Consider the following 16,105-nt stretch of genomic DNA (forward strand, 5'->3'; position numbering starts at 1 on the left):
CAAAGTGATAATAACTTTTTAAATATCCTTTATAACTATACTTTGGTATTAACATAACTAGAACTGCTACTGAAACGATATTTGATATGAATAAAAGCAATTGATACGTCAGTAATAGCCAAAAATTCTTTGTGAGTTATATTCCTCTGTGAATTTAATTACATGCTTTTTAACATAATGAAAATAAAAATATTAATCTTTTCTTTTGAACTCTGGATATAAATCAAAGCAAAACATTAGATTCTTTTGTTTATTATATAATGGTTCAATCAATCTGTCTTTTAAATACATACTTAGTGCATCATAGTCATTTTCATTAAATGAATTATGGTCAATAAACTCTTCAATGTGAATATCACCAGGTCTAGAATCATGGGCATTTTTCCTATTTTTATCTTATACATAATAACAACAATTACCTATTTGATCATGTTGTATCGTTCCAAATTTGTAATGGCTGAGTCAATATAATTTGGAGTTAATCTTAAATTCCTCTTGTACTCAATCAAAGACCTTTTGTGAACTATTTATTGCAAAATAAACAATTGGTGGATTCTCTCTTACTTTAGTATTTTGATCTGTTACTGTATGACCAGCTCATATTATAGTGGTATTAGAATGTCTACCTTTTGAATAGAGTCAATTTATATGTGTTTATCTCAAATTATCCCTCAAATCACCAAATATAAATAAGCTATCAGAAGTGCTTTCTATATCTTCTTATAGATTTGTATTATCAGCTGAAATTGTTAATTAAACTCTCCATTCATCTTTATCAAGACAAAACACATCAGCAGTTTCAGATTGACTACAACGGTCTTTCATAAGTGTTCTCTTACCTGCAATTGATGAACCATATAAAACGAAGTTAAATTTACTTAATTCATAGGTTCCTATGATCAATTTCTATATCTTCTATTACACATATCTTGTAAATCTTCATATGGGTCATATTTTATAAATTTTATGACAACTAATCCAAATATAAGAAAGAAAGCCCACCCTTTTTCTTTTATCATTTTAGAAGGCTCAAAAGCTCCATAAAACTAATTAGTTTGTTTTGATCATCTTATCCTCAAGGTATAGATCATTACATAATTTAACAAAATCATCTTTATTATTATGATTGAATTCTCTGTTTTGAATTTTTTCCAATAGCTCCTTGTCATGTTTACTATTGTCTATTCTCTTAATTAGAACTGTTTTAATTCATTTATATTCATAATCAAAGAAGTAACCAACTATAGGGTTAAATTGGAATGTTGTATTATCGAAAGGCAAACCTAACCATAGTTTAGATAGTTTAGGGTTAATCCATCAGAATTTATCGGTATCCATTTTAGGTATCCATAATAAATTTTCAAATAATATGATGAAATATTATGCATTTTAAAATTTTCATTGAATCTATCTTTAGTATGAGTAAATCTATATCTATGAAGATGAACTCATAATCTACATCTAAAAGTTTAAAATCTATAGCTTGATATAACTTGATTTACCTGACGCATTTTACATTAATTAGAATTATTATGATGCATATGATATATGATCATTATATCTTTCTTTAAAAGTAATAGTTTCATCACATACATGACATATATAGCGTTTATTTTGGCTATCATCACAGCTTCTACACCATGGTTTTGGTGTTAATAATTTATCACATTTGACACTCATTTTTAGATTCTGAAAATTCAAAATATTTCAAAATTTTATTCTATAAACTTGGAGGCTCAAGGTGAGAGCGAGATTCAATATCTCCGTAAATTATTTGTTTTAACAAAGGGAACTAATACTAATATCTGTGCAAATACTAATATACAACAAACTGATTTTATTAGTAATAATAATCACCGAAGCAGCTTTGCCGATAGTGATAGTGATACTAGTGATAACGATAAATGCGATATTGAAACTAGTGATAGTAAAACTCTTACTAATGACAATTGTGTTAACAAAACTATTGCTAATGATAAAAATAAGTACTAATAAATCCTAGTGTGATTTCGATGAAGATATGGTACCAACTAAACATATGAAGAAGTAAACATGAAGAGATTTTGAGGTTAGTTGTTTGAAAGAATACTGTTGTGTGATGCTAAGGAAAAACGTCCTGAAACTTCTAATTACATTGAGCAACCGATTGTTGTATATTACACTGCGTTGAAAGGATTGATATACTGTCTAAATAGTAATATGTATTTGAAAGGTGATGTTGATTTAACGAAATATTAAAAGAACTGAGAAATAAGATATAAACAATGCGATAGTAAAGGGTAGTCGCATTGCTAATAATTTTGGATATAAATGTTCCATATAAAAAATAAAGGTAAATCATTCACACTTAGGGACTCATATTCAAACGTAAGAAACGTATAAATAATATAATTTTAAGGCATTACTAATTTGTTTCACTGTAGTGGCGACCCTGTCGACAGTGAACCAGTTACTAAACCTAGTAATGGATATTTTAAAAAAGGTAATACTAGATATTCGAAGAAGAGCTGTCATTATAAATCCAGTATCTGGTAATATTAAGGCTAAAAATAAAAATAACACTAATTCCATCAATGAAGTTTGGAATTAGAATTACCACATACAATGAACATTAATTAGGTTTTTGTTACATAAGATTCTCATATAAAAATTGTTACAAGTGAATGAGTGAATTTTATTAAACCTACGGAGTTCGAAAAAAAAGAATTCAAATTCTGGACATTAAGTAGAAAATATGTCATCATCCAAGAAGTAACCAACAATAGGATTAAATTAGAAAATTGTATCATCGAAATGTAAGCCTACAGACAGATAAGGGTCATTCAAATAGAACTCATTGGTATCCAATTTAGGAATGGTCGTGCACGCAATCGGAACGCTAGTTGTATTTGCTATAGAAACTCAAGTCAAGAAAGAATACGTTTAGTGACAAACTATTCAATTACCAAGAAAAGGCAGTTCTGCGATTAGGCAATTCACTGCCAGTGTATTAGTTGTGCTCAAGGCCAAAACTACATGTCCCTATGTTAATAAATCAAAGCACATTTGAATGGTAAGGTGAAACAAAAGGTCATGTAAATACTGCGTTTGACAGAGTATTAATTCACTGCACTATGAATGGGCATGTGATACACCAAAAACACGGGGTATTTTCCCCTCTAGAGAGAAAAAGAAAGATATAACATAACAGTTGAAAGTTGACGAGGTTACTGATATAGTTTTTTGACAAAAGTTTTAATGTACTGGATTTTTCTTCAGAACTCAGGATGCTGTTTTTAACGTTCGGCCTGCTCTTGCGGGAAGATTGTGTTTATGTCTCCTAGGGCGGAGTCATCTTGGCAATCGTTAGCGTTGTCCTGATTAAATCATCAGCGGAGTCGTCGTGCGTCGAACGGATTTCGTTGTCAAGCGAAATTATGTTTCTTTCTTGCAACGATTGATCGATTCCTTGATCGACTTTTATCGACTTCATTTACGGATCTCTGGAACTGTTGTCTGCTCAAGTTTGACCTACACACCTTTTAATAGTGGTTCGGTTCGTTCCATCTGCGACACGTTTGACTGATTGCCTGGCGCTTAGCTCGATGGTTGACGTCCCATGGTTCTCAGCAGTTCCTGCAGTTATAGGAGGGGGTTCTGTTATTGATGTTCGCTAGTCTGCTGTTTTCTCTAGTAAGACCAAGGGGTGTTGCTGGTGGTCTAGTTAAAACCTAGTATCGTGAACTAGAGATTTCCATGTCTGGTTCCTCCCGGCCGATGAATGGAGTTGTTGACGCCTCTACTGGTTGTCTTGCTTGAATTGCTAGCTGACTTCTTATGTCTAGATCGATGCTTAGAACTATCTCGAGGGCTTTTTCTGCGGTAAGTTTTGTTTTCAACGGCTCCTTTAGTATCTCGTGGTCTATCATGTTGTAGGTGAATTTATCCCTTAGGAGCTCGTCTTTCAAATGGGCTAGCTGATAGTGTTCGGCTAGGGACGTGAGTGCTGAAGTGAACTGTTCCATTGTTTCTCTGCGGTGTAGGCTGCGGGTTAACAGCACGCACCCATCAAACATGACGTTTCTAGGGCGGATGAACGTTTGCTCAAACTCGTCCCATATCTCTAAGGTTGACTTGGTCTCCACATTTGTATTGGGGAACTTTCTTGACTAAATTTGTCGTCCTTTGATTCCGAGGTTGAAGTAAATAAGTGTATTGGCTTTCTATTTGCCATGTCACATGGCTTATTGACGCACAAGACTACTACTCTGTCAATTTGATCACACTTGTTTTTCCATTTAGCTATTGCCTGGGGATACCTCGTTAGTCGTTCCCTTTCCATCGTCTGCGTCGGATTTTGGACTGGTTGTTCTTCTACAGGTTCGGGTGAGGGGGGGGGGGGGGGTAAATGACTTTGGTCGTCGGTCTCTCTTGGATAAGTTATCTAGTTCGATGTTTGTCTATGCGCAAGGCCATCTTGAGCTGGCCTCTCCACATCTCGAAATGGATTGATGGGTTGCTGTCGGGCTTTTCCCAGAATGGTTCAAGACCCAAAGTCGTGCGACCTTTTGAATCTGACTGCGCCATGTCGTACACGCAATCAAAACGCTAGTCGTATTTGCTATAGAAAATCAAGTCAAGAAGGAATACGTTTAGTGACAAACTCAATTACCACGCAAACGCAGTTCTGCGATTAGGCAAATCACTGCCAGTGTATTAGTTGTGCTCAAGGCAAAAACTACCGGTCACTATTTTAATCAATCGTAGGACGATTGAATGGTAAGGTGAAACAAGAGGTGATAAACACAATGGGTTTTACAGAGTGTTAATTCACTGCACTATGAATCGGCATGTGATACATCAGTACTACAGGGTACCGTAGGTATATTGAATTTTCAGTCCGTGTGATGTAATTTTATACATTTTAACTTGTTCCTTAAATCTATCTTTGTTGTGAGTAAATCGATATCTATGAAGATAAACACAAAATCTACATCTAAAATTGTTAAATCTATAGTTTGATTGAGTCTGATTTACCTTACACATTTTACATAATAAATAATGATTAGGATTATTATGATGCATACTCACTAGATTATATCTTTCTCTAAACGTAATAATTTCATCACATGCATGATATAAATACGGTTTATCTTGGCAATTGTCTTAACTTCTAAAACAATTTTAATAAATCTTCAAAAAAATGACTTTAAAATGACTTCAAAAAATTTTTAAAAAAGAAAGCTCAAGGTGGAAGCGGGATTCAATATCTTCGTAAACTACTTAGTTTACCAAAAGAAACGAAAACAAAAGTTAATGCAACAATTGCTAATATAAAACCAACTGATTATGTTAGAAATAGTAATCTGCGGAGCAGCTTTGCTGATAGTGATACTGATGTTAGTGATATTGATACTAGTGATAATAATACTACTACTAATGATCATAGTGTTAATTACACTATTGCTAAAGATGAAAATATTAGTAAAAATTTCCGATGTGATCTCTGTAATGATATAGTACAAACTAAGAGCATGGACCCGTAAAAATTTCAGAAAACATAAATAAAAATATTGTTGGTTTTAAGAAAGAATACTGTTTATGACGCGTTTGAAAAGTTCATGATATTGCTAATGAACTTACTAATCTCTTTCAGCAAGAGTGTGGATGTATATTAGCGTGAGTTAAAGGTATTGACTAAAGGTGAGAGCTGGATTCAATATCTCCGTTAATTACTTGGTTTAACAAATTGAACCAAAAGTAATGTCTGTGCAAATACTAATATAAAACAAACTGATCATATAATTGGGAAAAATAAGCGAAGCAGTTTTGCCGATAGTGATAGTGCTACTGGTGATTTTGATACTTGTGATAATAATACTGTTACTAACGATGGCAGTATAAACTATACTATTGCTAAAAATGAAAATATTATTAATAATTCCCGACGTGGTCTCTTAAATGATATAGTACAAACTAAGAGTATGAACCCATAATAATTTAGGAAACATAAAAAGAATTATATGTTGGTTTTAAGAAAGAATACTGTTTATGACGCGTTTGATGAGGTCATGATATTGCTACTGATCTTACTAATTCCTTTTGGCAACAGATTGGATGTATTTTGCCCTAAAATTTAAAGTATTGATATTAGGCGAGAGCGCGATTCAATATCTCCGTAAATTGCTTGGTTTAATAAAGGGAACCAATACTAATGACTGTGCGAAAACTAATATACAATAAACTGATTATATTAATAATAATAATCAGAGAAGCATCTTTGCCGATAGTGATAGTGATACTAGTGATTTTGATACTAATGACATTAATATTATTGCTAATGATAATAGTGTTTATTATACTATTGCTAAAGATGAATATTTTACTAATAATTCTGGATGTAATCTCTGTAATGATATAGTATAAACTAAGAGTATGAACCCATAATAACTTAAGAAAACAAAGAGAATTATATGTTGGTTTTAAGAAAGAATACTATTTATGACGCTTTTGAAAAGGTCATGATATTGCTAATGATTTTATTAATTTCTTTGAGCAACACATTGGCTGTATTTTGCCCTGAGTTAAATATTTTGATGTTAGGTGAGAGCGGTAATCAATATCTGCGTAAAAAGTGGGTTTAACGAAGGGAACCAATACTAATGTCTGTGCAAATACTAATATACAACAAACTGATTATATTTGTAATAAAAATCAGCGAAGCAGCTTTGCCGATAGTGATAGTGATGCAAGTGATTTTGATACTTGTGATATTGATACTAGTGATAATAATAAAATTACTAATGAGAATTTTGTTAAAAGAATATTGCTAAAGATAATAAAATGACTAATAAATCCTGGTGTGGTTTTGGTGAAGATATGGTACCAACTAAAAATTTGAAGACATAATGACTCAAGTAAACATGAAGAGAATTATAGGTTAGTTGTTTGAAAGCGTACCATTGTGTGATGCTATAGAAAAAGTTCATGAAACTACTAAATTCTTTGAGCAACAGATTGTTGTATATTATACTGCGTTAAAAGGATTGATAAAAAGAGTTACCAAATCTAGTAATAGTTATTTTCAATTGTGATACTAGATAATCCAATAGAAATAGTCATTATAAATATTAAAAATCTAGTAAAAAGTAATGTTAATGCTAGACAAGAAAATAATAATAAATGCATTATTAATGTTACTGATATAAAATTACAATGTAGAATGAATTTTAAATAAGATGATTGAAAACAATGAAAACCCTAAGTTTTTAATTGGAAGAATTATCTAAAACAGATCGTAGTATCAAATTAAATATATGTCGAATAGTAAATTATTTTAAACCTACAGATTTAAAAGATAAAGTGTATAATTTCTGGACATTAACTAGAATATATAATACCACCAGAAGATTTGGTTTTGAAAAGTGAAGGAAACAAAAATGCAAGAAAAAAACTAAATTTATCAGGTTGGAGTATACAGACGTTTAAATTTAGATGTACTTTTATACTAAATGCGATCCTTGGTGGATCATATTTCGAGTTACCAATTAAATCTAATCAAATTATTAAACAGGATGAAGATGACTAAGGATTTTTATTGGTGTTTGATAGAACATTTAAATTCAGATAATCATAAGGGTGATAGAGTTAGTAAATACAATAAAGCAGCATGTATTAATGGGATACGATTACCAACTCAGGCACTTTAAAATTATAATCATTTAATGAACGTATCTGATTTAAATAAAGATATATAAGAATTCAATATATTTAGTATATCAGAAAGTAAATTCTTTAACCCAGTATTAGTTAATCATGATACTCCTTACGGATGTAACATACTAAAACGCAACGAACATTTTGTATTATGTAAAGATCTATGTTTCCTATTACGAAATCACAATATTTGTCATACAAATCAGAATACAAATAGCATACAAATGTCATTCAATTATGATACAAATCATAATTGGTGTCCTTGTTTAGAATTGTGTGAATCATTTACAAATGAAAATTCGTTAAATAAACAACCAGAGTTACTTAATGATGATGGCAGACAAATAGTCCATCTTGATGGTTACTTAATTTTTTGATAAGCATCATTATAAGATTAGGGTATCATTTGCTGTGTATGCTGACTCGGAATTTAAAATAGTTGACGGTAGACATGTCCCAGTAAATTGTTTAAATATGTTAGGATTGGTTATCAAGATATTAAAAGATGTATATAAACAATATTTTGCTGCTAATATAGATAATTCAAGAATTGTTTATACTAACGAATAATTCGCTGATGAAATTGATTACTTTAATAATCTATCTAAGGATAAACTTTAAAGTGAATATACCATTAACTGAAGATAGTGTAAAAGAATCAGTAAAAGGACACAGATGTACTTGTTGTAATAATAAACTAGCTGAATGTGAGCAAGGTTGCTTTTTTTATTGTTCATTGCATTATAATAGATTTACTTGAATGTTTTTAGAGGTTATCGTCATTTTAATTGTTCGTCTAAGTGTACAACAGTAGCTATAGAATTCTATAAAGGATCTAAATGTGATAACCATCTAGTTATAAACAAACTTACTAAAGGGATTAGAATAAATTTTTGTGCTAAAAACAGATGGCATTTATGTTATTACAGAGCTGGGATGTGCAAAAGTATCGGATATGCTAAGTTTCCCCGTCCTCTTAGTTTAGATGCTATTAGTAGAACAAAAATGAACGTTGATTGTGAAACATTAAATGGTTATAGATTAAAAAGAGGAACATATTTTCCCTTATGAGTTGTTTGTAGTTCTGTCATTTCAAATGATAAAAAGTTACCACCTAAGGAAGCCTTCTATTCGAAGTTAGAACAAAGTCTCATAAGTAAGAGTGATATTCAACAAGCTATAAAAGATTGGAGAGATATAGGAAGCAAGAAGTTTCAAGACTGCCTGATGAAATATCTTAAAACAGATGCACTATTAATAGTAGATGTGTTTGAGAAATTTCGGAAGATGTGATTATAGTACTATGAGACTGATCATTGTTGTACGTATTCTACTACTGGGTTAACTTGGTTATGTGGAATGAAAGATTCTGTTGTTAAGTTAAAGTATTACAAAGAAGATACCATAAGTTTTTACTATACTATTCAAAGTGGTATTAGAGGTGGATTAGCATCAGTTCTAATTGTTTGTTATTTTGTATGTAATAATAGTCATGCAATAGATTGATATAAGGCTGAAGAAGAGATTTTATTACATAAGTTTAAGTTTCAATTCATTCTATGCAGCAGCGAAGATACAAGCGCTAACTAAGGTTGAGATAACGGAATGTGACATTTTAGAATAACTAAGTCTACCAATGATATTGCTTACTTATTTGTTATTGATATGAAATATAATAAATAGTTATGTGAGAAAACCCCATTCTTTCCTGATAAAAGTAAGGCTGATATGAAACAATCTACTCTATATCAGTTTCTGACAAAGTTAAGTGTAAACCATTTTAGAAATTATTGTTACAAAATATAACAAAAATAATTATGTTATTGATGGAGACATGTTAGAATGGTACTTAGAACATGGCATGAGATTAGAGGAGTATCAATTAAAGAGAAGTTGCAAAATAATAAGATTGAATGTTTAAACTGTTATATAGAGTATAATATAGCAAAAAGAAAAGAGGCTAAAGCTACAGGTGATATGTTAGGTGATATATTCTTTATACTAATGAACAATCTTTTTTGTGTTAAAACAATGTATATAATGGAGTATATGGAACCCGTGTCGAAATTAATCCACTTGACGAACACCCATACTAATGAAAAAGTAGGGGCTAATCGTCTTTGGGGGTAAAACGATGTACGATTAGGGGGGTAATTGTATTGTGGGGTAACCGGCTAAAATTTCTCCCTCGCTCCCGATTATCCCCTTATATTACGTAAGATAAGGGGATAATCGCGAGTAAGGGAGAAGCTTTAGATCTTACATCATTTTACCCAACTCCTGCGTAAATTACCTTGAAATTTATACCCCCCCTGTTGCCTCCCCCTACTCTAGCGTTGTTTTACCCCCATTACCTCCCTACTTTCGCATCACTTTACTCCCATTACCCCCTGCGCTTGCATCGTTTTTACCCCAATTACCCCACTACCTTTGCATCATTTCACCCCCCAAATTACCCCCCACCCTTCAATGTTGCATCGAATTATCCCCCCCCCAAAAAAAAAAAAAAAGTAAAAGTTTAAGTGATTTGAGGGGAATTTGCAGAAAATTAGCCCTGTTGCCCTCCCTTAGTCTTATATTTTTTGGGTACAAATTCTAAATGGGTAAGTTTACAAGGGGGGGGGGGGCTCTACGTTGTATAACCAGTAAGCTGGGTACAGTTTGATTGTTAGAGGAAGTAAACTTAGTACTTATAATCTTTGCTTGTCTCCATTTTTCCAGGATCCAGCACCAGAATTGATCCATCAAATTTATACCATGTCTGCACTGCCTCAGCATCTAAACAAATGGAAAGAATAGCTGTTGATGTAAATCACGCTATTTTCGTGGAGTCTGGAACACCAAGGTTGAGATGGGCGCTCGAAATCTCAATGAGCAGACCTTCTTGGATTGAAGGTGCCTATGAGCAGACACTCTAAGAATTAAAGGGCCTCTGATCAGACCCAATCGCGGTCGACCGTTTCTGTGCGCTGGAACCACTTATGATATGATCGCTCGAACAGTTTATGATCAGACCCAGCTGCGCCTGAAGCCATTTATGACCAGACTCAAGTGAGCTCAATTCCGCGTCTGATCAGACTCAAGTGCGCTCATGCGCTCCAATTTTCCCTGTAATTTCAAGCGCAAAATGGTCAGGTGTGCACCCGAAATGGTCTGATCAGGACAATTTGAGCGCACACGCCTCGGCGAATTTTGCCGCCCAAAAAATGTAAGAGTGGGGCTGCAGCGAGAGGATTTTTTAGGAAAACGCAGCTGACATCTATTTGGGCTGCAATGAGCTGCCAAGGGGTAAAATGATGTATGAGTGATGGAGTGAAAGATAATTTAACTCATGCATCCTTTTTCGTCTGTCAAGGGGGTTAAAATGATGCCAGAAAGAGGTGTTAATGAAGAAAATACGCAAAAACTCTTACATAATTTTACCACACTTGACAGATCAAAAGATGTACGAGGCACGAGTGGGGGTTAATTCATGTTTTACCCCCTTACTCTTACATCAGTTTATCCCCCTTGACAGCCCAATTCTTACACAATTTTACCGCCTCTAAAAAATTACCCCTCACTCTTACACTGGTGGGGGGGGGGGGGGGGTGGTAATTCCTCGAAAGTCTTCCCCTTGAAGCTCATTGCAGCCCACTCTTATGTCGCAGTTTTGACCAGAGGGGTATTTCTTCAAAAGTCCTCCCATTGCAGCGCCTTATACATGATATGTAAATTACCAATTAAAAAAATTGTGTTTGTTCTCCGCTAAACAAATGTTGAAAATGAGAATCGAATTTTTAACAGACAATCTGTCAACTTAAAGAATTATCTGGGTTATTTTGAACTACTTTCCCTCTAGGATATTAAATGCGACCATTCTGACTCTACTCTCTGCTCCTTAGCTAGGACTCCCTGCTCCTTAGCCAGGAAAGTTGGCCGGCCAGGAAAAAATTGAGTTAAATTATTCTAATTGTTCAACAAATCTTATTGATAGATCAAAAAACCATTCGTTCGATGAAACCGAATCTATGATGTGCAGGCAGTGGCGCTCACCTCGGCCTCTCTAGTTCAACTCCGACTATTATCTTGCAAGATGTTACCAGATTCTGGACAATGACGGTTATCTTAGAAGATCTGACTTGCGGTTTTGTCATAACAGATGTCAGCAACGATTTTATTGTCATTATAGACAAGTGACAAAAAAACGAAAAAAAAAACATTCAAGATAGGTTGCTTCAGTTTTTGGTAAAACTACTGGGAATATTATGTAGCAGTTCGGTACAATAGTTAAGCTACATCATTAGGACGATTTTTTATTCGAGTAATGTCTGCAATGTTTCTTTACCATTTATGTTTAACTAAATATTACGTTCATCAACATACCCAGGTTGAGGTCCCAGACGGAAAGTCGATATGTCCAGACCGTCCCAGACGGAAAGTGCCTATGTCCAGACCGTCCCAGACGGAAAGTGCCTATGTCCAGACTTTCTGCGTTCACCAGACCTTCGTGCGTTCATGTCCAGACCTTCGTGCGTTCACCAGACTTTCGTGCGTTCATGTCCAGACTTTCGTGCGTTCACCAGACTTTCGTGCGTTCATGTCCAGACTTTCGTGCGTTCATTTCCAGACTTTTGTGCGCTCGACAGACCTTCGTGCGTTCACCAGACTTTCGTGCGTTCACCAGACTTTCGTGCGTTTATGTCCAGACTTTCGTGCGTTCACCAGACTTTCGTGCGTTCATGTCCAGACTTTCGTGCGTTCATGTCCAGACCTTCGTGCGTTCGACAGACTTTCGTGCGTTCACCAGACTTTCGTGCGTTCACCAGACTTTCGTGCGTTTATGTCCAGACTTTCGTGCGTTCAACAGACTTTCGTGCGTTCACCAGACTTTTGTGCGTTCATCAGACCTTCGTGCGTTCACCAGACTTTCGTGCGTTCATGTCCAGACTTTTGGAACTAGGTAAACACTTGTCCAAATTAGTTCGGTCAGTCCGGATTTTTAATTTTATCACGAATTGTGGCTAAAGTGGAGCATACCCACCAAAAACGAGCATAATTGGTCTAAATTTGACGATTTCGTGTCCAAAACAATGTTCGGTGATCGAAAAAGTTAAGCCTCATCGAGCGCGGATACTTTTTTGGAAGTAATTGAAAACTTGTCCAAAATGCTGCGCTCAGTCTATTTTTTTATTTCATACCCAATTATGGCTAAATTGAAGCCTGCACACCAAAAATGAGTACAATTGGACTAAAATTGACGATTTGGTCACCAAAACAATGTTCGGTGATTGAAAAAGTTCAGATACTTTTTTGGAAATAGGTAAAAACTTGTCAAAATTATCGTCGGAAATATCGACTTATTCGCTTATTCTATTTTCAAAAATATAGAAATTTCATCGGATCAAGGAGTTGTCCAAATTGAACCAAACTTGGTATAGAGTATCCCCTTTGTAGGTAGATGGTAAAACAAAAAGAAATTTTGGCATAGCTTGCCTAGGAAAAAAGTTAGTTTTTCGTACAGAAATTTGCTATTATTTCATAAGAGTTGTCTTTTTGATTAGGTCGTAGAGTTGTCCGAACTGAACCAAATTTGGTATGGAGTATCCCAGGTCTACCTAGAGCGTAAAACAAGAAGAATTTGTAGTATAGCTTTGTTAGAAAAAAAGTTCATATTTCAATCGGAAATATCGATTTATTCGCTTTTTATACGCTTATTTTATTTTCAAAAATATAGAAGTTTTATCGGATCAAGGAGTTGTCCAAATCAAAGCAAACTCGGTATGGAGTATCCCATGGGTAACTAGATTGTAAAACAAAAGGAATTTTTGGTATAGCTTGACTAGGAAAAAATTTAGTTTTTCATACGGAAATGTGCAATTATTTCAAATAAATAATTTTAAAAATAGGTCTTTTTCATCGGGTCAAGGAGTTGTCCAAAATCAAACCAAACTCGGTATCGAGTATCCCATGGGTAACTAGATTGTAAAACAAAAAGAATTTTTGGTATAGCTTGACTAGGAAAAAATTTAGTTTTTCATACGGAAATGTGCAATTATTTCAAATAAATAATTTTAAAAATAGGTCTTTTTCATCGGGTCAAGGAGTTGTCCAAATCAAACCAAACTCGGTATCGAGTATCCCATGGGTAACTAGATTGTAAACAAAAAAGAATATTTGGTATAGCTTGCCTAGGAAAAAAGTTAGTTTTTCATACGGAAGTTTCGACTTATTCGCTTATTATACGCTTATTCTATTTTCAAAAATATAGAAATTTCATCGGGTCAAGGAGTTGTCCAAATTGAAGCAAACTTGGTATGGAGTATCCCATGTGTACCTAAAATGTAAAGCAAAAAGAATTTTTGGTATACCTTGCCTAGGAAAAAAGTTAGTTTTTCATACGGAAATTTGCTATTATTTCGAATAACTTGATATTATTGAATTTTAAAAATAGGTCTTTTTCATCGGGTCAAGGAGTTGTCCAAATCAAACCAAACTCGGTATCGAGTATCCCATGGGTAACTAGATTGTAAAACAAAAAAAATTTTTGTTATAGCTCGCCTAGGAAAAAAGTTAGTTTTTCGTACGGAAATTTGCTCTTATTTCAAATAAATAATTTTAAAAATAGGTCTTTTTGATTAGGTCATAGAGTTGTTGAAATAAAACCAAACTTGGTATAGAGTATCCCCTTTGTAACTAGAGTGTAAAGCAAAAAGAATTTTTGGTATAGCTTGCCTAGGAAAAAAGTTAGTTTTTCATACGGAAATTTGCTATTCGAATAACTTGAAATTATTGAATTTTAAAAATAGGTCTTTTTCATCGGGTCAAGGAGTTGTCCAAATCAAACCAAACTCGGTATCGAGTATCCCATGGGTAACTAGATTGTAAAACAAAAAGAATTTTTGGTATAGCTTGCCTAGGAAAAAAGTTAGTTTTTCATACGGAAATTTCGACTTATTCGCTTATTATACGCTTATTCTATTTTCAAAAATATAGAAATTTCATCGGGTCAAGAAGTTGTCCAAATTGAAGCAAACTTGGAATGGAGTATCCCATGTGTACCTAGAATGTAAAGCAAAAAGAACTTTTGGTATAGCTTGCCTAGGAAAAAATTAAGTTTTTCATACGGAAATTTGCTATTATTTCGAATAACTTGAAATTATTGAATTTTAAAAATAGGTCTTTTTCATCGGGTCAAGGAGTTGTCCAAATCAAACCAAACTCGGTATCGAGTATCCCATTGGTAACTAGATTGTAAAACAAAAAGAGTTTTTGGTATAGCTTGCCTAGGAAAAAAGTTAGTTTTTCGTACGGAAATTTGCTATTATTTTAAATAAATAATTTTAAAAATAGGTCTTTTTGATTAGGTCATAGAGTTGTTGAAATAAAACCAAACTTGGTATAGAGTATCCTCTTTGTAACTAGAGTGTAAAGCAAAAAGAATTTTTGGTATAGCTTGCCTAGGAAAAAAGTTAGTTTTTCATACGGAAATTTGCTATTCGAATAACTTGAAATTATTGAATTTTAAAAATAGGTCTTTTTCATCGGGTCAAGGAGTTGTCCAAAATCAAACCAAACTCGGTATCGAGTATCCCATGGGTAACTAGATTGTAAAACAAAAAGAATTTTTGGTATAGCTTGCCTAGGAAAAAAGTTAGTATTTCATACGGAAATTTGCGATTATTTCGAATTTTTAATTTTTAAATATAGTATTTTTCATCGGGTCAAGGAGTTATTCAAATTAAACCAAACTCGATGTGGAGTATCCCCTGTGTAGTTAGAGTTAAGGGTACAAGAAATTTTCGGTATAGCTTGCGTACAAAAAAATTGGGTTTAGCATGAGCTTCAGCGGAGCTTGGTTTTTTAGTTCTCTTGATGCAGCAAACAAGAATTGTGATAGAAGAATCTGGCAGAGTGTCCTGTAAGAGGCCTCGTTTGAACGTTGATAAAAATTCAGTGCGCCAGTCACAGGAAGACCAAATTTGGCTGAAAATAAGACAACTTCAAGTAGAAATTGAGCTATTGAAAAAGAGAGAAAGGGAGCTTGAAAACGCGAAAGTTGAAATGGTTGATCTGACAGCTGACGATAGCTTTCCATCGACGGTCTCCGTACTTTCAGATGATTTAGTTGACAGCGATATCCCTAACGGTATTTGAGATCATTGTTAGATCTAAAATGCCATGCAATTTAGTTCTGATTAGAGATAAACTCTTCGTTAGTGAGTTTGAAGTTTTTTAGTCGAGAGGATTTTCTAAATTAGTTTATTTTAATTACACTAGTGTTTGTTTAACCTCAACGGCGTTGGAAAGGCACTAAAACTTTTGTTGTAACAATGTGTCATCAGTTTCACAACGTTGTTTCTGAATTTCAGGTCTTGAAAATGGACAATAAATACTATTGGCTGATTATGAGCGACGAAAAAGATGATGC

General features: G+C 33.8%; 1 protein-coding gene across 4 annotated transcripts in view; it reads right to left on the reverse strand.

The window, feature by feature from the left end:
* LOC142337184 (uncharacterized) overlaps nt 1-16,105 on the reverse strand; it is a 203,365-nt gene that overhangs the window by 123,611 nt on the left and 63,649 nt on the right. For all 4 annotated transcript variants that reach the window (XM_075386306.1, XM_075386303.1, XM_075386304.1 and 1 more), the window contains exon 4: nt 10,386-10,473. In XM_075386306.1, coding sequence (XP_075242421.1) covers nt 10,386-10,473 — 88 coding nt within the window. The remainder of the gene's footprint in view (nt 1-10,385; nt 10,474-16,105) is intronic.

The sequence above is a fragment of the Convolutriloba macropyga genome, chromosome 3 (assembly GCF_964194025.1).
Source record: "Convolutriloba macropyga chromosome 3, txConMacr16.3, whole genome shotgun sequence".
Lineage (NCBI taxonomy): Eukaryota > Metazoa > Xenacoelomorpha > Acoela > Convolutidae > Convolutriloba > Convolutriloba macropyga.